This window comes from Trachypithecus francoisi, unplaced genomic scaffold (genome assembly GCF_009764315.1).
Source record: "Trachypithecus francoisi isolate TF-2019V2 unplaced genomic scaffold, Tfra_2.0 Lachesis_group8, whole genome shotgun sequence".
In the NCBI taxonomy this organism is placed as follows: Eukaryota; Metazoa; Chordata; class Mammalia; order Primates; family Cercopithecidae; genus Trachypithecus; species Trachypithecus francoisi.
Window position 1 is genome coordinate 7928131 of NW_022681473.1, and position 20580 is coordinate 7948710.

At 58.5% G+C, this 20580-nt stretch overlaps 3 protein-coding genes across 5 annotated transcripts; 1 reads left to right on the forward strand and 2 right to left on the reverse strand.

Moving 5' to 3' along the window:
- On the forward strand, nucleotides 1–4762 carry YIF1A (Yip1 interacting factor homolog A, membrane trafficking protein). 2 transcript variants are annotated; one of them, XM_033205594.1, is made up of 8 exons: nucleotides 7–223; nucleotides 911–1122; nucleotides 1287–1391; nucleotides 1521–1599; nucleotides 3445–3502; nucleotides 3667–3822; nucleotides 4237–4330; nucleotides 4419–4622. In XM_033205594.1, exons 1-8 carry the CDS (start codon nucleotides 193–195, stop codon nucleotides 4563–4565), a joined length of 882 nt encoding a protein of 293 aa, XP_033061485.1. In that variant the 5' UTR covers nucleotides 7–192; the 3' UTR covers nucleotides 4566–4622. The 2 variants fall into 2 exon arrangements, with proteins under 2 accessions (XP_033061484.1, XP_033061485.1); XM_033205593.1 differs by having other exon boundaries at nucleotides 1–223; nucleotides 4237–4762.
- Nucleotides 4763–4990: 228 nt separating this feature from the next.
- CNIH2 (cornichon family AMPA receptor auxiliary protein 2) lies at nucleotides 4991–11004 on the reverse strand. 2 transcript variants are annotated; one of them, XM_033205599.1, is made up of 6 exons: nucleotides 10647–11004; nucleotides 6857–6925; nucleotides 6408–6455; nucleotides 6037–6149; nucleotides 5793–5936; nucleotides 4991–5625 (listed from the first exon to the last, which is right to left on the reverse strand). In XM_033205599.1, exons 1-6 carry the CDS (start codon nucleotides 10725–10727, stop codon nucleotides 5598–5600), a joined length of 483 nt encoding a protein of 160 aa, XP_033061490.1. In that variant the 5' UTR covers nucleotides 10728–11004; the 3' UTR covers nucleotides 4991–5597. The 2 variants fall into 2 exon arrangements, with proteins under 2 accessions (XP_033061490.1, XP_033061489.1); XM_033205598.1 differs by lacking the exons at nucleotides 6857–6925; nucleotides 10647–11004 and having other exon boundaries at nucleotides 6408–6798.
- Nucleotides 11005–11662: 658 nt separating this feature from the next.
- On the reverse strand, nucleotides 11663–20508 carry RAB1B (RAB1B, member RAS oncogene family). Its single transcript, XM_033205600.1, has 6 exons — nucleotides 20341–20508; nucleotides 17232–17304; nucleotides 16848–16943; nucleotides 16640–16735; nucleotides 13207–13338; nucleotides 11663–13112 (listed from the first exon to the last, which is right to left on the reverse strand). The coding sequence occupies exons 1-6, from the start codon at nucleotides 20352–20354 to the stop codon at nucleotides 12918–12920; spliced, it is 606 nt and encodes a 201-aa protein (XP_033061491.1). The 5' UTR covers nucleotides 20355–20508; the 3' UTR covers nucleotides 11663–12917.
- Nucleotides 20509–20580: the final 72 nt, after the last annotated feature.

Sequence of the window (20580 nt, forward strand, 5' to 3'; positions counted from 1 at the left end):
CGACGCCGAAGAACCAATGGCAGGCGCGGGGGATGACGCCGCGGACACGGTGGCCGAGACCGGCGGGGTGGGGGACGTGTCGCGCGGCCGGGTGGCCTCGGTCGGTACTCTGGGCGCGGAGCAGCTGCCTTATTAGTATTCGTACCCACGAGGCGGCGCAGCGGGCCCTCGGGGAGAGAGAGCGTCGCGGCCATGGCTTATCACTCGGGCTACGGAGCCCACGGTGCGTGGGGCGCTGGCGGGGCGCGGCGCGGCCGGCGGGGGGAGAGTCGGCGGCGCGGCCCGCTCACCCCGAGGGAGATAGCAACTGGGACCGCTGCCCAGGGCGGGGGTGTCACTCGGGTTCCTGCCCCTCGCAACACTGCAACGCGTCCCGGACTTCGCTCTCTCGGCCCAGTGCTGAGACCGGGCGGTGGCAGCTCAGCTGGGAGTCCCATGGCAGAGTCGGGCAAAAACGGGGTCCGCCTCCGCCTCCAGAAACTCCTTTCACTCTTGTGAGCCTGGTGAGGTCCCTGAGCACTGTCCAGGGCCTCCGGGTAGCCAGCTGTCGCCTCTCCCCGGTTTGTTCACACAACGATGCCCTCCCAGTTATCTGCACCTAGCAAACTTCTACTCACTATGGCTCAGTTCAGAGGTCACTTCCAATGAGAGGCCTTCGGAAACCCCAAGTGGGCAACCACTTCTAGGCGCTGCCTCAGCTCTTCCTTTGCCTACATTTAGCAACAAATTTCTCGCAAAGGATCCCTCATCAAAGTTTTTTCTCAGTTGGCTCCCCCTCACCCAGCTTGGGGTCCCCTCACTGATCGGTGCCTGCAGGACCCGTGCAGGGCTGTCCAGCCAGGGAAGGGGTGGTGGCTTGGACTCATGCTTGATATTTCTGTCATCTACTCTGATACCTCCAAACCCACAGGCTCCAAGCACAGGGCCCGGGCAGCCCCGGATCCCCCTCCCCTCTTCGATGACACAAGCGGTGGTTATTCCAGCCAGCCCGGGGGATATCCAGCCCCAGGAGCAGATGTGGCCTTCAGTGTCAACCACTTGCTTGGGGACCCAATGGCCAATGTGGCTATGGCCTATGGCAGCTCCATCGCATCCCATGGGAAGGACATGGTGCACAAGGAGGTGTGGCCTGCCCCCAGGGCACGGGTGGCAGAATTTTTGGCAAGGGCTGGGACATCATGGGATTCCACCCGATTCCTCACAGTGTCCTCAGGGATGGAGAACACGGAGGGGCACTCTGAGGCCTGGGGTGCGGCTTGCCCACAGCCTCCTTTCTCCCCTCCCAGCTGCACCGTTTTGTGTCTGTGAACAAACTCAAGTATTTTTTTGCTGTGGACACAGCCTACGTGGCCAAGAAACTAGGGCTGCTGGTCTTCCCCTACACACACCAGGTGAGCTTCCTATCAAGGGAGCTGGTGGGCCTTCCTCATTGTGCCGGAGTCTGGCGCCCAGACCTCAACCCCCTTCTCTCCTCTTTTCTCTTCTTCCCCTCCTCATGTGGCCGCTGCTGCCACTGCCAGAACTGGGAAGTGCAGTACAGCCGTGATGTTCCTCTGCCCCCTCGGCAAGACCTCAACGCCCCTGACCTCTATATCCCCAGTGAGTCTCCGACCTGGGCTGGGGAACGTGGTGGGGTGGGGTCGGGGGGTGGGACTTGTGTCTTGAGGGATGAATGGGAAGAGAGGCTCAGCTACTGAGTCAGCATCTGTTCTTGGTGCTTTGTGTATGTATGGCAGTTGCAAGACACCAGGCAGGCAGTGCAGGGTTACCAGTAAGGAGCTTCCTAAATGTGCCTTCAGTGTCCCCAGGACACCCTTTTGAGACCTTCCTGTCTCTTGATTTGGACTATATCCCTCCCCAGCCTGGAGCTCTGGGTTTAGACCTGGCTTTGCAGATTCCAGCTGTGGGACTTTAGGCTGGTTATTTGTACTTTTCAGTAAAACAGGACCAATATAGTCCCTACCCCAAAGGACTGTTGGAGAGATTCAGCAAGGTGATGTTTGCTCAGCACCTCACCTGGCACACAGGAAGGACGTAGGAAACATTAGCTCTTATCATCGTTATTACTTGTCCTCCAAGGCATGCTGTTATCCCTTCTTCCAAGAAGCCTTTCCTGACCCCCTGAGCAAGTGGTGGCTGCCTTCTGGGTTCCCACAACTGCCTGTCCACGTGGCATTTTTCAGGCTGTCCACATATGCAGCTGACTCTTCTCTATCCTGTTGGCTGCATAGGGCCATGCCCATCATGGACACCCAGGGTGAGTGAGTAAGTGCAGGGACCAGCCCACAGATGAGCTTCCAGTGAGGGCAGCCAGTGGGACTGAGGGCAGGCAGCCAGCCTAGGTGTGCTGGGCAGCACAGGGGTTCCTCCATCATTCATCCCGTGTGCCCATCGTAGCCACCGTGTAAGGCTGGAACTGGCATCCCCATTTTACTTGTTGAAGCCAAGCTTCAGAGGAGCTTCAGTATTTTTGAGGCCTCAGAGTTGACGGGCGGTACAGCTGATTTCCTGACTCCAGAACTCCAGACACTCCCCGCTGGTGGTCATGTCAGTGCTTTTTTTTTTTTTTCCTTTGAGACAGGGTCTCACTCTGTCACCCAGTCTGGAGTACAGTGGTGTGATCTTGGCTCGCTGCAACCTCTGCCTCTCACGCTCAGGCAGTGATCCTTCTGCCTCAGTCTCTTGAGTAGCTGGGACTGCAGGCTACAGGCGCCCGCCACCATGCCCAGCTAATTTTTGTATTTTTAGTAGAGACAGGGTTTTGCTATGTTGCCCAGGCTGGTCTTGAACTCCTGGGCCCAAGTGATCTGCCTGCCTTGTCCTCCCCAAGTGCTGGGATTACAGGCATGAGCAACAGCACCCTGCCAGTTATAGAGCTTTAAGTGAGGCAGAAGACAGAGTTAAAACTGCTGCTAATGCCCAGCTCCCACTGGCTCTGAGCTTTTATGAAGACTGCCCAAAGTTAAACTTGGAGTTCCCTGCATTGTTGGGCAGCCAGAGCCCTACCAGTGCTGAGACTCAGAATTGCTGACTGAGGTGAGGTCATCTCCATGGCCCCAGACTCTAGGGAGAGAATGAGTGTCCACTGAACCTGCACTCTGGTCTTGCCAGAAACCAGTTTGGTCCCTGTCTAGGCAGAACAATGGCCTTGGCCCATGATACAGTTTCTGAGATGCAGCAGAAAACTGATGAGCTTCCCAGCACAGGGGTAGGAAAGGTGGCTTGTGGTCCTGGAAGAAGGGTCAGGTGGCATTTACACAGTGGGAGAGGGCTGATTGGAGAGAGGCATCCCAGGCCAGGGCATTTGGGAGCAGAATGTGGAGGTCAGGCCATGCTGGGCTATACAGAGAAGGAAGTATGGGGCGTGTCAGTGACCCCAAATGCCTAGGAAGGCAGCTGTGATTGAGGAAGCCAAGCTGATGGCATCTTTCTGGCACTTGGCAGCGATGGCCTTCATTACTTACGTGCTCCTGGCTGGGATGGCACTGGGCATTCAGAAAAGGTCAGTGCCAAACCCCTCCCTTACCCTCCCCTCCCTGTGAGCTCTTCTCCCAACCTCCCTAGGGCATATGTGGTGGTCCCCAGCTCACCCTCTGTTGCCCTAGTCTCTCATCCTCACCCCTGCCTCAGGATGCCTGGCTCTGAGCTGCCTCTGCTTTGGCACAGGTTCTCCCCGGAGGTGCTGGGCCTGTGTGCAAGCACAGCGCTGGTGTGGGTGGTGATGGAGGTGCTAGCCCTGCTCCTGGGCCTCTACCTGGCCACCGTGCGCAGCGACCTGAGCACCTTCCACCTGCTGGCCTACAGTGGCTACAAATACGTGGGGTGAGCACCTGTGGGCCAGAGGGGTGGCCTTGGGTCTGGGCCTGCATAGCTGTAGCCTCAAACTGTGACCCTGAACATGTCTTGGCCCCCAGTGACCTCGAGCACTGCTTTATTAAGAGGGAGGAGCTGTCTCCAGCAGTCTCTTGAGGACCTGGGTGCCATGCACAGGTTGGGGAGGTGTTGAGAGTCACTCTGCCAGAGTCTTGGGGAGAGAAGGGGATCTCAGATCCAGGACCTGGGGCTGAGTCCTGAGCCTTCTATATCCCTTTGGGGTCTGGGTCCCTGTGGGGACAGATTGAGAGTAAAAGGCGCTGTGGGACGTGGGGTCTAGCTGGGCTCTGGGCATTGGGGGTAGGGCCAATCTCAGGCCCAGACCCCTGGGGGTCACCAACCCTTTCCTCCTCCCACCCCCAGAATGATCCTCAGTGTGCTTACAGGGCTGCTGTTCGGCAGTGATGGCTACTACGTGGCGCTGGCCTGGACCTCATCGGCGCTCATGTACTTCATTGTGAGTCTGGTGTGCCCCCCATTCCCCTGCCTTCACTTGAGGGCAAACCTCCCCCTCCTGGCCAGCCTTCAGCTCTCCTTTCTTCCAGGTGCGCTCTTTGCGGACAGCAGCCCTGGGCCCCGACAGCATGGGGGGCCCTGTCCCCCGGCAGCGTCTCCAGCTCTACCTGACTCTGGGAGCTGCAGCCTTCCAGCCCCTCATCATATACTGGCTGACTTTCCACCTGGTCCGGTGACCCCCTGGCCCCAGATGGCACTGAGTTTTTCATTCATTGAAGATTTGATTTCCTTGACTTTGTCTGACCTTTGTTCCTGGGGCCTGATGGGGAGCTACGGATACCTCTGGGCCTCTGCATTGCCCAGGGGCCTGGGCTTGGAGCTGTCTAGGAAGAAGGTGGGCCCAGGGAGGGCTCCATGACTTTGGTGGCCTTGATACTGCCTTGTAAGGGTTTCAGCAGCCTCAGCTGGGAAAGAGAAGATGGAAGGAGGCTGCTGAGGGGAACTGGAAGGCCTCTGATCCCTCTGGGGGGCTCCAGCAGGGTCTGTGGGCTAGTGGGGTAAGACAAGCCAGGCTGGGGATTCAGCTTAGGGCTGCCCCCTATACAGTCCCTGTAATTGGCCCCCATCTCCTCTTCAAATTTTCCAGGAGCAGAACCGGGGCCCACATATTTGCAGTAGTTTATTCATATTTTGTCACAAATGGCCGGGGAGGGGGTGCCGGACTCCTCCAGGCGACATAGAAAATAGGTCCAAGAGACAAGGTGGGCTGAGGTTGGGGCAGATGGAGACAGGGCTGGAGAAAGAGCCTGGGGGAGAGGGGAGGGCAGACTAGGGGTGGGGCTGCCCCCCTGCTGAGCCTGCTCATTCCCGGTGCGGGTACCCCCCCACCTGCAGGGGGAGCCTCAGGGTGGGGGTGGAGGGGGGTGGCCCAGAATTTCCAGGGTCAAGCTCTGCCCCTTGGCAGGGCCCAAGTTTCCCCCGAAATGGACAAGGCCGGAGGTCCTGCCCTTTCCAGGACTGACTGCCATGCCCACAGGCTGGCAGAGGAGCCCCTGCCCCTGTTTAGAGCTCTGCCCAGCTGCTCTAGTCCAAGGGGGAGGGCTCTGAAGGTGGGGGGGTCCCCGCAGCAGCAGTTTGGGGGTTGGAGAGGCTGGGGGCACCAGTGCCCCCTCCCTCCCCAGGGCTGAGGCCTCTGCGGCCAAGGGGCAGGGCTGGGGGTGCACAGGCGTCCGGTCCGTTCTGGGCTCACTCCCTGGCCGGCTTCCCCCTTAGAAACTCACCAACGTATAAACCATACTGTGGGAAGATGAGCCAGTGAGCCTAGCCCTGCACACACACAGCCACCCAGCTACCCACCTGGCCACACCCTGGGCTGCCCTCAGTCCTCAAGGGTAAAGGGCATTGGAAGTGTGATGCTGGGACATCCCTTCCCTGAGTTGTGACTGCTGTGGGCAAGGCCTCACCTGTACAGGTAATAGAAGAAGGAGAGCAGGTAGAAGGCAAGTTTGCACCAGGACTCCTTCTGGCAGTAGTTGAGAATGTCAGCGTTCATGATGGAGACCGCATCATACATGACCTCAGAGCCATCTGCAGGACGGTGGAAGTACCTGGGGCAGACAGGGGCTTAAGTGTCTGCCATCAGGGCTCCCACCCCCATCCTGCCCCTGTTGCCCATCTCAGCCTCCCCAAGGCAGCTGCTCCCCTCACCTCCAGAGGTGGTAGAAGAGGAGGGGGATGTTGAGGCCCAGGGTCACCCACTCTGCTGCACACAGAAACATCAGACAGAAGAGGCCGTGGATGGAGTATTCTGGGACCACCAGCTGGGGGAGTGAGGGTGAGAGGTCAGCGGCCTGGTGCTATGACAGACCCAGGCTTCAAGGGCACAGAGAGGAGCTGGGGTTTGGAAGGTGCCCACCGACCGTGACCTCTGGAGATTAAAAGGCCTCTGGCTTCCCACTCCCTCCCAAGTAGCAGAGTGGATCAAACAGGCCCAAAGCGGGGGAAGGCCTGGTTCTGGGCCACAGACAGTGGGGGCAGCGCTGGGCTAGGAGCCTCCTGCCCCCAGCCCTGACACTGACCTTCCTCAGGAGGCAGCAGATGCGTTCGATGTTTTTTAAACGCTCGCGCTGTTGGGGGAAGCAAAAGGCCGCGATGGGGGAGGCGGAGAAGCAGATACTGGAGCAGCTCCCACCGCCCCGCATGTGGCCGCCAGGGGGCGCCAGAGCGGTCTCTGCGGCACTGCCGGCGCGGCCGGGAAGCAGCCGCGCCGTCCCCATGGCGACCGTCACCATGGAGGGGCCTTCACCCGCGTCTCCAAGGCAACGGCCCAGAGCCTGGCAACCGCCGCCCCGCCAGGAGGAACTAAGCCCTGAGCACGCGCCAGGTGTTTGCTGGGGGCGGAGACAGAGAGGAAGGGGCATGGCCGTAGGCCCCCCACCCCACCCCCGTCTTCCCGTCTCCCACCCCCAGCCCACGACAGTTGGAAAGACGGACGGACACACCTCGGCACAGCACATGTATCACTTACTGCCCGCGCAGGGTTCCCCTGGTCGATGGGGTTCTTGAAGTCGGTCCGCAGCTCATCAAAGGCTATGATCTGGGGGAGGGTCGTGTGCCCGTCAGGGTTGGGGCAGCAGCTTATGACCTTCCCCCCAAGTCCTTCTGTGGGATAGGCGTTTACTGAAGAGGACCAGCCAGGTGGAGCTTGTTGCAAAGGTGGAGAAACCGAGGCCCAGGGAGGAGCAGGGCCTGGTCCAAGGTCATCACAACAGTCCAGAAGGGAACCCTAGCGTCTGGATGCCCAGTTCAGGCCCATGTCCACTACACCTCCTTCCGAAACATCCCAAGACATGGCCTCGTGTCTCCCCTACAAGGTCTCAGGCCCTGTGCTGAGCACTGGGGCTCCAGAGGCCTGGGATGCAGCCTCTGCTCAGGAGGAACCCAGGCCCAGAGGGATGATCACTCTACGTTTCAGGTGATCAGGGTTTGGGGTACAGGACCTGGAGTGGGCGCTTAACCCTGTGTGGGGGGTGAGGGAGTTCAGGCTCGACTCGGAGTAGGTGTTGGTGAGCAAATGGGGGAAATGCAGTTCAAGCAGAAGGTGCAATGGCAGAGGGGTGAAAGGTCAGGAGACATTCAGGAGGCTGCGGGTTTCATGGGGCTGGCATGACAGCGCGGTGAGCAGGAAGAAAAGAGGGAGTGGTGGAAGAGGAGCTGCAGAGTTCAGCAGAGCCAGACATGGACAACCTGTGAGGCTGGAGCAGGAGGTTGGACTCTAACACAGAAACATTGTGGGGAGGCATTGAAGAGTACACAGCAGCAGAGTGGGGTGGTCAGGCCCATGTCTTAGGATTGGTCCATGTCTCAGGATTGGTGGGGCAGGAAATCGGAGCTCACTGACAGTCACAGCTGAGATCTAAGTGGTGCTTCTGCTGGCCGGTATGTGGATTAATTCATTTAATGCTTACAACCTAATGATTTAGGTACTAGTTTTATTTTCATGTCTGTTTTGCAGATGAGGAAGCTGAGACAGGTTAAGTGACTTGTCCAGGGTCACACAGCTGGTTAGTGGATTCTGACCCAGTGTGACTCCAGAGTTAAAATTCCTAACCACTGTGTCATACTCAGGCCAGACCAGCAAGGGGACAGTTTGCAGGGTTAGGGGCAGAGCTGACAGTAGTCTGAGTGAGGAGAGTTGTAGTGGAGACAGAAGGCGTGTATGGGATTCTACAGCTCTTTAGGAGCCAGACTCCAGAGGGTTCAAAGGGCCGAGAAGTGAAGGCAGAAGTCTAAGGTGCCTTCAGGTGTTGGGGTGTCTGGCAGACGGCAGTGTCCTCACAGGTGGAAACTCTCCAGGGGAGCAAGTGTTTGAGGGGATGATGGGATGGGCCTGGGAGGAGCTGACAGGTGACTTGGGGGAAATGGGCTGGCAGAGGAGCCTGCTGGGATCCCCTCCCATCAGCTCCAGCTCTAGGATGAGGCAGCAGGCCCACCACCCCCAGGCATCCCAGAACCCAGACAGCTCAGAGAGAAAGAACATGGGCTTCCTGGAGGGAGCTGGGGCCATCTGGATCACCACCCCCCCACCCAGTTCCCCATTGACTGGGCAGCCGCCGCTTGGCACGCACAGCAACAGGGTCCACAGGGAGCAGAAGGGTGCCGTCTGTGCCCCAGAGCTGGCATCACCAGCAGGCGGCGGGCGTCGCGCCTCCCACCCCCCAGGCTGCCTGGTGCTGACTCAGCCCCCCGGAACAAACAATCCCCCACGGTGACAGCTGACACGCGTCACTCACCACCAGTGTTGCCTAGGAACCACTGGGGCCTGGGCTGAGGGTCTGGAGTGGGATCTGGGGTCCTGCCCTGTAAGAGTCTAGTTCTTAGCAGCTGTGGACTGAGGACCACACCTCCTATCCCCTACCACTCAGCAGGCCGCACTAGGCACTCTGATGTGCACAGGTCCACTTTGCCAGCGAGGAACCAGACTCGGGACAAATGACTTGCTAAGATTGTCCAGTTAAATGGCTGAGTGGACACAGTACCTCACATAGGTGCTCGATCAGTATCTGTTGAATGAACAAAGACATTTCTTCAAATCTTGGGCCTTTCCTCCCAGCCTGGGTACTCCACAAGGGCAAAGTCTGGTTTTATTCATCCTTGACCCCCTCAAAGCCACCCAGAGCCTGATCTTTGGGAAGCATCAATGCAGGTGTGGTGGATGGAAAACTGCTGAGAATCCCCTGAGGACAGGGACCCCACAGGGCCTGTGGGAAGGGCCTGGGTGGGGAAGGCCCCAAAAAGGGGCATCTTGAACTCCAGAAGCCCTTCTCCCAGGAGCTGGTCAGCTCTGCATTCCCCAGCCTGTGGCCCCCAGCTCCCTTCAGCCCTTAGAACCCTAGCCCTCCTGCCCCTACCCCACAGAAAGAAAAATAGAGTAACTCGGGGTAGGGGGGGAGGGGGGGAAGACAAAGCAACCAAGACCCAGGGAGACAGCAGAGCCAGGCCAGGGAGTGACAGGGCTGGAGCTGGAGTGTGTGCTGAGGTGCCTGTGGGGGCTCACTCCTCACACCGTATGGGTTCAGTCAGTCTACGGAATCCCGATGGCAAAAAGCAAGGTGGCAGGGGATGGCAAAGGGAGTGCAGGGGGAACCATGGAGCAGGCGGCAGGTCCCAGAAAGAGAAAGGAGAGAGGAAGTGGGGAGCCCGGGGAAAAAAGCAGGTGAGGCACTGGGAGGAAGGAGGGAAGGGTTATGGGAAATGGGATTGAGGGAGGGGTAAGAGGACCCCCGAAAAGGAATGACAATCAGGGAGGTGTGCGCGGGAGGTGTGGGCAGAGGATGCTGAGCTGAGCCGACCAGGGCCAAGCTGGGCAGGCTGTTACAGAGACTGGCACGGGGTTTGGGTGGGGGTGGGGAGGGAGAGCAGTAAAGTGGGGCCAGGGGCCCCCAACAACCAGCTGGAGGCTGATTGATAGTTTTATAGTGAGGGGAAGGGAGTCAGGCAGAGGAGGCCCTGGAGGAGAGGGGCTGGGAGGAGAGGAGAAGGGAGCCTGGGGGAAGCGATGGGTCGGAAGCAGGATGAGGAATGGACATTTTGAAGAACCAGGTGTGAGGCTAGGCCAGGGTGAGGGACAGGCCAAGGGGTATATGAGACAAAGGGGAAGGGGGGCAGGAAGAGGAGGGAAGCTGAAAAATGGAGAGGAAACCTGAGGGGCTGGGAAGCTCCCAACAGGAGGCGTAGGGAAACCCAAGGTGAGCTGGTGGTGGGGGCTAGGTCTCTGGGGGCTGATGAGAGCCAAGTGCTGCTTGGTCAGGGAGGGGGCTGGGAAGGCAAAGGGTTAATGGGCTATGAGATCTGTGGGTCCTGTAAACAGATGCAGTTGCCATAGCAACCGGCTCCATCACTCTGGCTGGAAAAACCCACAAAGGGGGGTGGTGCAGCAGACAGACAAACTGCCCGACGGACTAATGGAGGCGGCTGGATGGTTGGTGGGGGGGGGGGCGGGGGACGTAGAAGAAGATACAGGAGCAAAAATTCCAGAATTCCACCCCCCACCTCACGGGCTGCATGGGGCAGAGGACGGGGGCAGAGGAGGGGGTCAGGGACCGACTGACATACACACAGACAGGCGGGGGCGGCGAAGGAAGGGGGGCCCTGGGAAGAAAGCCGACCATGGGGGGTGTTAATGGGGGCGAAGCCGACTAGCCGACGGCTGGGGGATAGCAAGTTTCCCCGGGGCTCTGAGACCACCCGCCCTGGGTCCCTCCAGCTCCGCGTGGCCCCTGCCCCCCACCCCGCCCCCAGTCCCAGCCCGGCCTTACGTGCCAGATGACAAAGAAGATGAGGGAGGCGCACAGCACCAGGGTGAGCATGTAGCAGAACGCGGCGAAGGTGAACGCCATGGCCCCCGCGCCGGGCGGCGGCCCGGGGGGCGCCAGCGCGGGGCCCGGGCGCAAGGGGACGCCCCCCGGCCCGCGCTTAGGGCCGGCCGGGCATGGCCCGTGGGGGTCGGGGGAGGTGGGCGATGCGGCCGGGACCGGGACCGCGGGGCCGTGGGGGGCGCGGGGCGCGGGCCGGTGGGCTCGGGGGGCGCGTCCGCTGCTGGCTGCCCGGGCCCCGATCGCTCATCCTGCGATCCCTCGCCCGCGGCTCCCTCGCTCTCCAGCCCGCGAAGCCGGCGGGGCGGAGCCGGGGGCGGGGCCGCCGCGCGATGGGCCTCGGGCGGGGCTGGGTCTCCGCGCGCCCCTCGTCTGCCCGCCCGGCTCGGGCGCCACCCCCAGCCCCGACGAGCCCGCGGCCGTCCCCCTCGGCACCCCGCACCCCTAGGCACTCCAGCCACCGGCACAGCCGCATTCGGACCCCTCGCGCGGGCGCGCAGGGCAGAGGCTGAAGTGCGAGGCACTTGTCACTGTCGGAGGCGGCAGAAGCACCTGGCTGGGACACACAGCGAAGCGAGGACAGGGGCTGAATGGGGGCAGCGGGGTTTTGGGGGGCGCCGAAGGAGGTCGGCCCAGGTGCAGCGGGGGCCCTTTCAGAGGCTGCACTACCCCACACCTCTGCCTTGTGCCCCGCGGGAGTTGGCGGCGGCACACCAGGTATGAGCTGATGGCCGCCGTCTCTCTCCCTGACAGAACGGTGCTGGGCCCTTGGGGACAGACCATAGAAGCACAAGCAGCTTTCCTGGCCCCAGGAAACGGGGTCAAGGGCTTTCACCAGCAGCCTTAGGACGCTGAAACCAAGCCAGGACCCCCGTGCACCCCACCAAGCCCGGGTTCCAGTTCCATTCCCCCACCCCAAGGTTGGGCTTAGACCAGAGACCACACTTGTCCACCACAACTTCCTTGCAAAAACCCTCAGCTCACCCGAGGGCCAATGGAAATTTATTAATTTTTTTGTCCTTTTCCATCTTTCCCCAAGTGGCTTTTCCTTGCAAAATGCCTGACATGACACCAGAGGGGAACCTGGGAGCGGGGAGGCACCCCAAGGGGCAGCCCAGGGACTTAAATACAAGCTGGAGGGCAGGGCACAGGTGGGACAGGCAAGAGACAGCACGAAGGACATGGCTTCTCAGGGAGACCAAAAACTTGCTTTCCTGCAGGAAGCAGCTGTGCCAGAGGGCATGGGACTAGGATCCTGGGCTCAGAGTGGATGAGCAGAGAGGCCCCCAATCCCGGATGGAACCCATATTTCCCAGAGAAGTAGCGGCAGGGGATGAGAGCCTTCCCTGGTGGGCTCCAGAGACCCAGGGGAGAGTGAGCCAGATGTACTGCCTCGGGGAAAGGGAGGAGGGGCTAGCAGAGGGTTAAGGCTGGTGCCCAGCCTCTGGCACGGTGGGCCTTCCGCCTCTGCCTGACGTGGGGACAAAGGGGCACACTGGGCAGACAGCGCATGGGTCTGTCTCTGGAAGGGCACAGGGTGGCAGGAGCAGACTCCCTCCAGGCTCAAGACACAAGCCCAGTGCCGCTACCCACCCACCCGCAGTAGATATACTCAGACCCCACCGCAGCTGGACGGCTGGAGCTGGGAGTGTGGGAGGGGAAAGCAGGTAGTGGGGAGGGGAAAGGGTGGGCTGCTGGGCCCCTGTGGCCTCCATGCCTGTCCTGAGGTCCAGCCCAGGGCCCTGGATCCCAGGTCCTGGATCCCCTGGCCACTCTCCTGGCCCTGGGCACTGACTGCAGCCAGGGCAGTAGAGGCCGGGGAGACCTCAGCTCTTGGGCAGAAGGAGAGCAGGAAGAAGGGGAAGGAGAGAAACCCAGTGCAGCATACATGGGGGTGGAAGGGAGACCAACAGAAGAGCCCTTGTTCCAAAGAAAGGTGTGTAGGGGGGCATCTTGGAAAGTCACCTAGAGGCAGCAGCAGAGCAGGCCCCTACCCTGCCTGACCACAGGTCCTGAGTGTCCTCCCTTAGGGACCCTGACAGAACTGGGGCTCAGGGCAGCAGGCAGATGGGCCAGAGGGAGATGGGGAGCCCAGGACACCCCAAAGCCACAGACTCAAATGCCCCAGGAGAGGGAGAGGGAGGCACCTCCTGCCCCCACCAGGGACATCATCTGGAGAAGGTGCCCCCTCCTGTCCCACTTCATGTGCCCCTCCTAGCAACAGCCACCGCCAGCCGGCTTTACAGGGGTGCTGTCGATCTTGAGATTGGGCCGCTCGCCCCCGGAGGCTGCTCCGGGCCCCATCCGCTTTTTGATCTCAGCAGCCATGGTCATGAACGCCTGCTCGACATTGGTGGCGTTCTTGGCACTCGTCTCCAAGAAGGGGATGCCCAGAGAGTCTGCAAACTCCTGACAAGGGAGAGGAGAGAAGAGGAGGGGAGAGCAGGGTGAGGGGCAGGAGGCCCCAGCACCCCTACCCCGGGCAGACCGGCCCATCTGCTACCTTGGCTGTGGTGTTGTCCACCACCTTCTTGGTGGTGAGGTCGCTCTTGTTGCCCACCAGGAGCTTATTAACGTTCTCGCTGGCGTAGCGGTCAATCTCCTGCAGCCACTGCTTCACGTTGGCGTAGGACTCCTAAAGGGGGCCGGGGCCAAAGTTATTTTGCTCCCAACTGTCACCCCTACCCCAGACCTGGAGAACAAGACCTTCTCTCAGGGGAACAGCTCTGGGCCCCTTGAGTCCTCGGCTCAGGGATGCAGAGGAAGCCCTCTGCTCCAGGCTGAACCTTCCTCCCTGCCCTCCTCCATCCAAGACTCAGAAGAGCCCCAGCAGCCTGCCAGCTGCCCCAGCACCTCAATAGCTGCCCCAACCCAGGCCTGCCAGCTCTGCTCCCTGCAGCTGTCTCTGCCTGAGACACTGGCAGGCCTGACCACATGTGAGAAGCAAAGAGAGAGTGGAGGGGAGACAGGAACAGACAGTAACAGGTCTGCAAGAGTTACAGTTCCCACCGTGGCCCGAAACTCCCTTTAAGGTTTGTAGCCTTGGAGCGCAGGAGGTCGAGGGTCCTCTCAGAGGCGGCCCTGGCCCATGGTGAGACAGGACTCCTGGGAACAGCCTAAAATTCATCCTACTTTTGGCACCAACAGCCTTATTACCCGGCTTCAGACTCTTCCAGCAGCTTGCCCCTACCCGCCCCCCCCGCCACAAAGGACAGGACTTTCAGGAAAGTGCTGAAGCTAGTGCCACTTTTCCTCCTTAGGAGCCAGAGGCCTGATGACATCACACTGGCTCAAACTTAGACCTCTCGCCATGTTCCAAGTTGGGTCCTGCACTAAGTGCTGGGGACAAAGGGGGAAATCATACCTGGGTCCTGCCCTAACACATTCACGGGGCAGTAGAGGAATAGACCAGGCCACACACAAGGGCAAAACAGGTTAGAAGGCAGGGACCGGGGAGCCCCCAGACCACCTCTGCTTGAGGTGGGAGCAACAGCAGGCCTAAGCCTGCAGGTGGGAACTGGTCTTGTGCAGGAGAGGTACCAGCTGGGGAGTCAGGAGGTGCCAGGTCACTGAATGGGAGGGGCATGGTGTCTCTGGGGAATGGGAGGAAGTGGAATGTTGCTGGGATGCACTCAAGAGGGAGGGGGAAGGGGAGAGGCGGAAAGGGGAGAGGGGGGAGAGGGGACAGGGGAGGACAGAGAGGGGAGTGGGGAGAGGCCAGAGCCAGACTGTCTCAGCCTGGCTAAGTCTTGGACAACCAGGAGCCAGTGGGAGTTTTCTCAGGCCAGAAGCAGCAAGATCACACCTGTGCTCTGGAAAGCTAGTCCTGACAAGAGACAGAGGCCAGATCAGACCAGCAAGATGGAAACCAACTGGGAATGGTTGGAATAACCCAGGGAAGAGAATGTGGACCAAGCCAGGGAAGCACACAGGATTTAGACCACCGCTGCTGAAGGCCTGGCTCAGCCATTTACTGTGTGACCTCAGGTATGTCACCTGACCACTGTGAGCCTCAGTTTCCTCATTTCTATAAACAGTACCTCCCAGAAGGGCTGTTGTGAGCATGAAGAGAATAAACGCAGGCTTGTCTCATAACAAGTGCTTAACTGGCAAGAGCTGCTATTATCCTCATCACTGCTATGATCATGAGGGACAGATTTGAGGAAGATGATGGGGAGAGAATAGAGGAGACTTGAGACTGACTGGATGGGGGAAGGAAGAGTTTTCTGGTCAGCCTGACAAGAATTGTGTCACAAAGATGGGGATGCAGCTGGGCATGGTGGTGTGCACCTATAGGCTGAGGCAGGAGGATCTCTTAAGCCCAGGAGGTTGAGGTTACAATGAGCTATGATCACACCACTGCACTGCAGTCTGGGTGACAGAGTGAGACCCCACGTTTTAAAATAAATAAAAATATTAAAAATGTGGATGGAGATACTAGTTTGGGGAGAGACAGTGAGGCCAGTGCTGGACATCTGAGTTCTGCAGAGACTGCCTGAGGCGGGGGAAAGGGTGTGCTCAAAAGCCAAGAGCCCTCCAAAACCGGCTTTGCCCTTCCTGTGAGACTGGAGGCAAGTTACTTAACACCTCTCCAAGCAAGTTTCCTCATCTGGAAAACACAAACCCCACCATTTAATTTACTAGAGAAGATCATGAAGATCAGAATTAATACAGACGCAAAGTGCCAGCACAGACACAGACAGAGGAGGGAAGCCACAGCCACGGCTGTTCGATGCGGGAATCTCAGAAGACAAGGCAGAAGCAAACCACAGAGTGGCCCCAGCCACGCACGAGAGTAAGGCGAGTCCAGGGCAGTCGGGAAGCACCACACACAGGGTGATGGGAGGCAGCACTGGACAAACCAGCAAACAGCCATTGACAATAGAGAATCAAGTGCTGCAGGAGACTGAGGAGCTAGGGATGGTACACTTTTCAAGGAGAGAGAAGAGAACAGAGTTCAAAGCCATGAGAGGTCAATCTGCTGAAATGAGGTCACTGGATACATGGCAGTCAGGTGGGCCTTGGTAACCTGTCTGGGTGGTATGTAGCTTCCCCACAGCTCGTCCAGAGCTGAGGATATCATGAGTCCCTGGTGAGCTAAAGAGCCCGGCTGCTCCTCAGATAGGGACTCTTACCAGCCCCACGGCTGATTTAAGATTCTCCTCATCCCCAGGGCTCGGCCCTGTTAAGCAACATTTGGTAGACAAAAACAAAGCAGGTGGAATGAGCCATCCAGGTTTTCTGTCTCTGCCACTGGACTAGCGAAAGGACCCTCGGCAAGTCACCTCACCATCCTGAGCCCAACTCCTCACCTGTGTGATGAGAACATAACACAGACCTCTTCTGAGCATCAGAGGCAATCTGAGGCCTGGGCCAGGTTCTGTAAACTATAAGGTTTCATGGAACCATTTCCGGCTCTTGCTACCACCGCTGTCAGTCACATGGGACTAACACTGCTGCTGGAGGCACAGAGCTTCTGGATCTCTGCTTGCATTGGGCCCAGAGCTCAAGCCTCCTCACTTCTTTGTCTAAGGCCCTCTAATTGTCCCCCTGCACTGTGTCTTCACACAGGAAGCCACAGGCCCATCACAGGAGCCAACCGCCTGACTAAACTCCCATAACACACAGGTGCCCAGAAGGTCTACAATAAGGTGGTAAGTTTGGCTTGGCGGGGAGGGAAGGTGTGAGGGCTTGTCCTGCCAGAACCTGCAAGCAGGGCCTTGGGAGGATCCATTTCTGTGGTTGTTTCCCTCCTTGTGAAATGAGTCCAAGTACAGTCACCTATTTTTTTCTTTTTCCTAGTTAGTTCCCGTAAGCAGACAAGTACAGTGTCTTTTCCAGGAGGCATCAGGAAAGAGAAGATGGAAGGAGGAAAAAGAAGAGTCAAAGACCTAAGGCTAAGGAGGCCAAGCTGAGGATGGCTAGTCCAGGAGTACCTGGTCAGTGACGTCATACACCACGATGATGCCATGAGCCCCCCGGTAGTAGCTGGAAGTGATGGTCCGGAACCGTTCCTGGCCCGCTGTGTCCCACTAGGAGACAGTAGGCAGAGGAGCAGGTCAGCTGGGGTCCAGACTCCCAGAGTCCCTTCCCTCCCAAGGCGGATACCTCTGTACCAGGGATTTTGGGAAGAGCGACACTCACGATCTGAAGTTTGATAGTTTTGCCATCCAGCTCGATGGTTCGGATCTTGAAGTCCACCCCGATGGTGCTGATGTAGCTCTCTGTGTACGTGTCATCCTGGAAGTTCAGGGGCCAGTGAAATGATGGGAGTAAATGAGGTGAGGCTCACTTGGAAAGCCTCCCTCCAGCTTCCAGCCCCAGCTGGGTCTCCTAACTACCAAGCCCCAATTCCCAGCACCCAGCTGGCCAGCCCTGTGTCTTGCTCAGGGCAGATGTGCTGCTGGCAGGTCTTACAGCTTCAACCCAGTTCCCAGATCTTGTGACTACTGTGCTCTGGGTGGTCCCTTCTCCCCCAAGCTGCCAGTCAGGACCCCAGGTAGATGGTATGGGAGGCTTCTTACTCACAGCAAACCGCAGAAGCAGGCATGACTTGCCCACGCCTGAGTCGCCAATCAAAAGCAGCTTAAACAGGTAGTCACTGGAGAGAGAGGATGGGAAGGCGTGAAGGGAGGCAGGGAGCCCACCTACCATCATCCTGGAGTCACAATTTGAGGATTCCCCCACCCCACGAGGCATCCCTTGGTTTATTTTTTTTTTTAGCAATAAGGTCTCACTCTGTCACCCAGGCTGCAGTGCACTGAAGTGATCACGGCTCACTGTAGCTTCTACCTCGCAGGCTCAAAGTGATCTTCCCACCTCAGCCTCCTGAGTAGCTGGGACTTCAGGTGTCCACCACCACTTCTAACTAATCTTTTTTTTTTTTTTTTTCCTGAGACGGAGTTTCGCTCTTGTTGCCCAGGCTGGAGTGCAATGGCGTGATCTTGGCTCACTGCAACCTCCGCCTGCCGGGTTCAAGCAATTCTCCTGTCTTGGCCTCGCGACTAGCTGGGATTACAGGCACCCGCCACCATGTCTGGCTAAGTTTTGTATTTTTAGTAGAGACAGGGTTTCACCATGTCGGCCAGGCTCGTCTCAAACTCCTGACCTCAGGTGATCCACCTGCCTCGGCCTCCCAAAGTGCTGGGATTACAGGTGTGAGCCACCACACCCGGCCCCTGGCTACTCTTTTTATGTTTTGTAGAGACAGGGTCTCACTATGTTGCCCAGGCTGGTCTTAAACTCCTGGTTCAATCGGTTCACCTGCCTTGGCCTCTAAAAGTGCTGGGATTACAGGGGTGAGCCTGGTCATCCTTTGGTTTAGAATACTATGGTGCTCACCAGATCTTCCCACCAGTCCCGGTCAGGAAGGGCTGATGCCTCCCTCCAGAAAAAGCTAGCCCAAAGGGCTCTCAGCTTGCTGAATCTAAATTCTCACTTTATGGAGAAAGAAATGAAGACACAGAGAGGGACGTGACCTGCCAAGGCGACAGAGCTGGGTATCCTACCCTGATTTCTGAGACTTCATGGTTTGGTACAGTAGGGGCTATTTAGGGAATCCCCAGTACATGACCTGTGGTATGGGGAGGCCCCAGAAGTAGAAGTCAGGGCACAGTCTAGATCCTGTTAAGTGAAAAACCCATGTAAAGAGACTGATGGCTGGGTGCTGTGGTATGTGCCTGTGGTCCCAGCTACTGGGGAGGGTGAAGCAGGAGGATGATCCCTGGAGCCCAGGAGTGCATGACCAGTCTGGGTGATGTAGCACGACCCTGTCTCTCTCTTTTTTTTTTGAGATGGAGTCTCACTCTGTCACCAGGCTGGAGTGCAGTGGCACGATCTCGGCTCACTGCAACCTCCAACTCCCGGGTTCAAGTGATTCTCCCGTCTCAGCCTCCAGAGTAGCTGGGATTACAGGCACGTGCCACTACACTTGGCTAATTTGTGTATTTTTAGTAGAGACGGGGTTTCACCATGTTGGCCAGGATGGTCTCGATCTTCTGACCTCGTGATCCACCCGCCTCAGCCTCCCAAAGTGCTGGGATTACAGGCGAAGCCACTGCACCCAGTCCACCCCATCTCTTTGGAAACAACAACAACAAAAAACCTGTTATGAAGTCACCAGGAAGAGGTGGTCAAGTTGCAATGAAAATTGCACTTAAGGCTGGGTGCAGTGGCTGACACTTGTAATCCCAACATTTTGAGAGCCCAAGAATTTGAGACCAGGCTGGGAAACAGATGGAGACCCTGTCTTTACAAAAAATTAAAAAATGTGCCAGATGTGGTGGTGTACCTCTGTATTCCTAGCTACTCAGGAGGACAAGGCAGGAGGAATGCTTGAGCCCAAGAGTTGGAGACTGCAGTGAGCCATGATCGTGCCACTGTACTCCAGCCTGGGTGACAGAGAGAGACCCTGTCTCAAAAAAAAAAAAAAAAAAGGTAAAAGGTAATCACATTTAATAATGAGTTCCAACTTGTGACTGTGTGAAGTCACACAGTTGAGTTCCCCGTGTGAACTACTTCAAATGCATCATCTCATTTAATCTTCACAACAGTCCAATGAAGTCAGTTTTATCACTGTCAACTAATGAGGAAACCAGAGGCCAGAGAAGGGAAGTGACTTGCCCTAACTTACACAGTTTTTCGCTTTAAGACTCAAACCAGGTTTGTCAGACTCCAAAGTCCCTGCGAGAGCCTGCTGGTTCCCTTCTCTGTTCCCCTCCCAATCCAGCTCAGAGCTTCACCCTTCCCCAAGGAAATCTGAGACCTGGATGTGGAGGAGAAAAAGGAAGTGGCAGAAGAGGAAGAAGGCAACTGATACTTGGGGAAAACTATTAGTCCTGGGCATGAGATGTGGGCCACCTACCCGCAGGGGGAGTGACCAAGAGTGAGGAGAGTTTGAGGACCAGAGAATCCCGCTGGAAGGGGGAGAGCAAATTCCATGTTCATCTAAACTTCACAAGCAGTGTGACAGCCAAGGGAAGGGATGCGACGGTGGCGTTGGGGGCCTGAGCAAAAGCGAGGAGACGGCGGGAAAGGACGGATCGTTGGGAGCGACAGGTCAGCGCGACCCAGGCAAAGGGCAGGAGGCAGCCCCGGAAGAGAGGACCTGCGGGAGACGCGACCCAAGCGGCGCTTCTGGGCCTCCCGCTTAGTTGGCCAGTTTCTGGGCCGGCCCGAGGAGCCGGGCTTCAGGAGAAAGAGAAGGGTAGAGGGATTCACTGCCCGACCTAAAGGGCCCGAGCCTGAACCCGAGACCAGAAACTATCTAAAGACGGGCTCCCAAACTCCAGGACAGTTGTCAAGCAGCAGGTGGGGAAACTGAGGCCTGAAGTGACCGGGACTGCGGGGTCGTCTGACCGATAAGGCCTGGTAGGGCCGGTGTCTCGGGCTCCAAGAGCTGCCCCTCGGGGTCGCCACGTCTGGGCCCCGGGTGTGAGAGCTCGGGGTGCTGAGCCGGGGTCCTGGGGCCCCTGGGGGGAGGGGCAGAACCCGGATGTGAGGGGGGGGGTCAGCGGAAGAGGGACCCGGATGTGGGGGCGCCGCACAGTCCTGACCCGGGCCAGACAACCCCGGTAAGCGTACAGCCCCGTATTCGGGATCGAGGCTGCGCTGGACGGCGCGGGCGGGGCTCACTCACTATTCGGGGTTCATGGCGGCGGCGGCGGCCCGCTCGGTCGCTCCCAGTCGGCTCTGCTCCGCCTCCCGTTCCAAGATGGTGGCCGCTCCGCCCCAGAGGCCCCGCCCGCGACGCGCAGGCGCAAACGTCCTCGTCTCAGGCCTCGCCGCGCTGGTTCTCGGAACTTGTAGTCTGAGACGTTCTCCAACTCAGCCCCGCTGCGCAGGCGTAGTCGGGGAGCCGGTGCCTCCGCGCCCACTC

Bases quoted from the DNA above. Each gene is read 5' to 3' on its own strand.
- YIF1A (XM_033205593.1), top strand. From the start codon at position 193: ATGGCTTATCACTCGGGCTACGGAGCCCACG. The intron at 1,600-3,444 runs GTGAGTCTCCGA...GGCACTTGGCAG, and splicing joins CCCTGACCTCTATATCCCCA to CGATGGCCTTCATTACTTAC. The intron at 3,503-3,666 runs GTCAGTGCCAAA...GCTTTGGCACAG, and splicing joins GCACTGGGCATTCAGAAAAG to GTTCTCCCCGGAGGTGCTGG.
- CNIH2 (XM_033205598.1), bottom strand. From the start codon at position 6,749: ATGCCCCTTCCTCTCTGTCTCCGCCCCCAGCAAACACCTGGCGCGTGC. The intron at 6,150-6,407 runs GTCAGTGTCAGG...TCACTCCCCCAG, and splicing joins TCTGCTGCCTCCTGAGGAAG to CTGGTGGTCCCAGAATACTC. The intron at 5,626-5,792 runs GTGAGGCCTTGC...ATCTTCCCACAG, and splicing joins TTCTTCTATTACCTGTACAG to TATGGTTTATACGTTGGTGA.
- RAB1B (XM_033205600.1), bottom strand. The intron at 16,944-17,231 runs GTGAGTAAGAAG...CTGAACTTCCAG, and splicing joins GCCTGCTTCTGCGGTTTGCT to GATGACACGTACACAGAGAG. The intron at 13,113-13,206 runs GTAGCAGATGGG...CTCCCTTGTCAG, and splicing joins TGGACAACACCACAGCCAAG to GAGTTTGCAGACTCTCTGGG.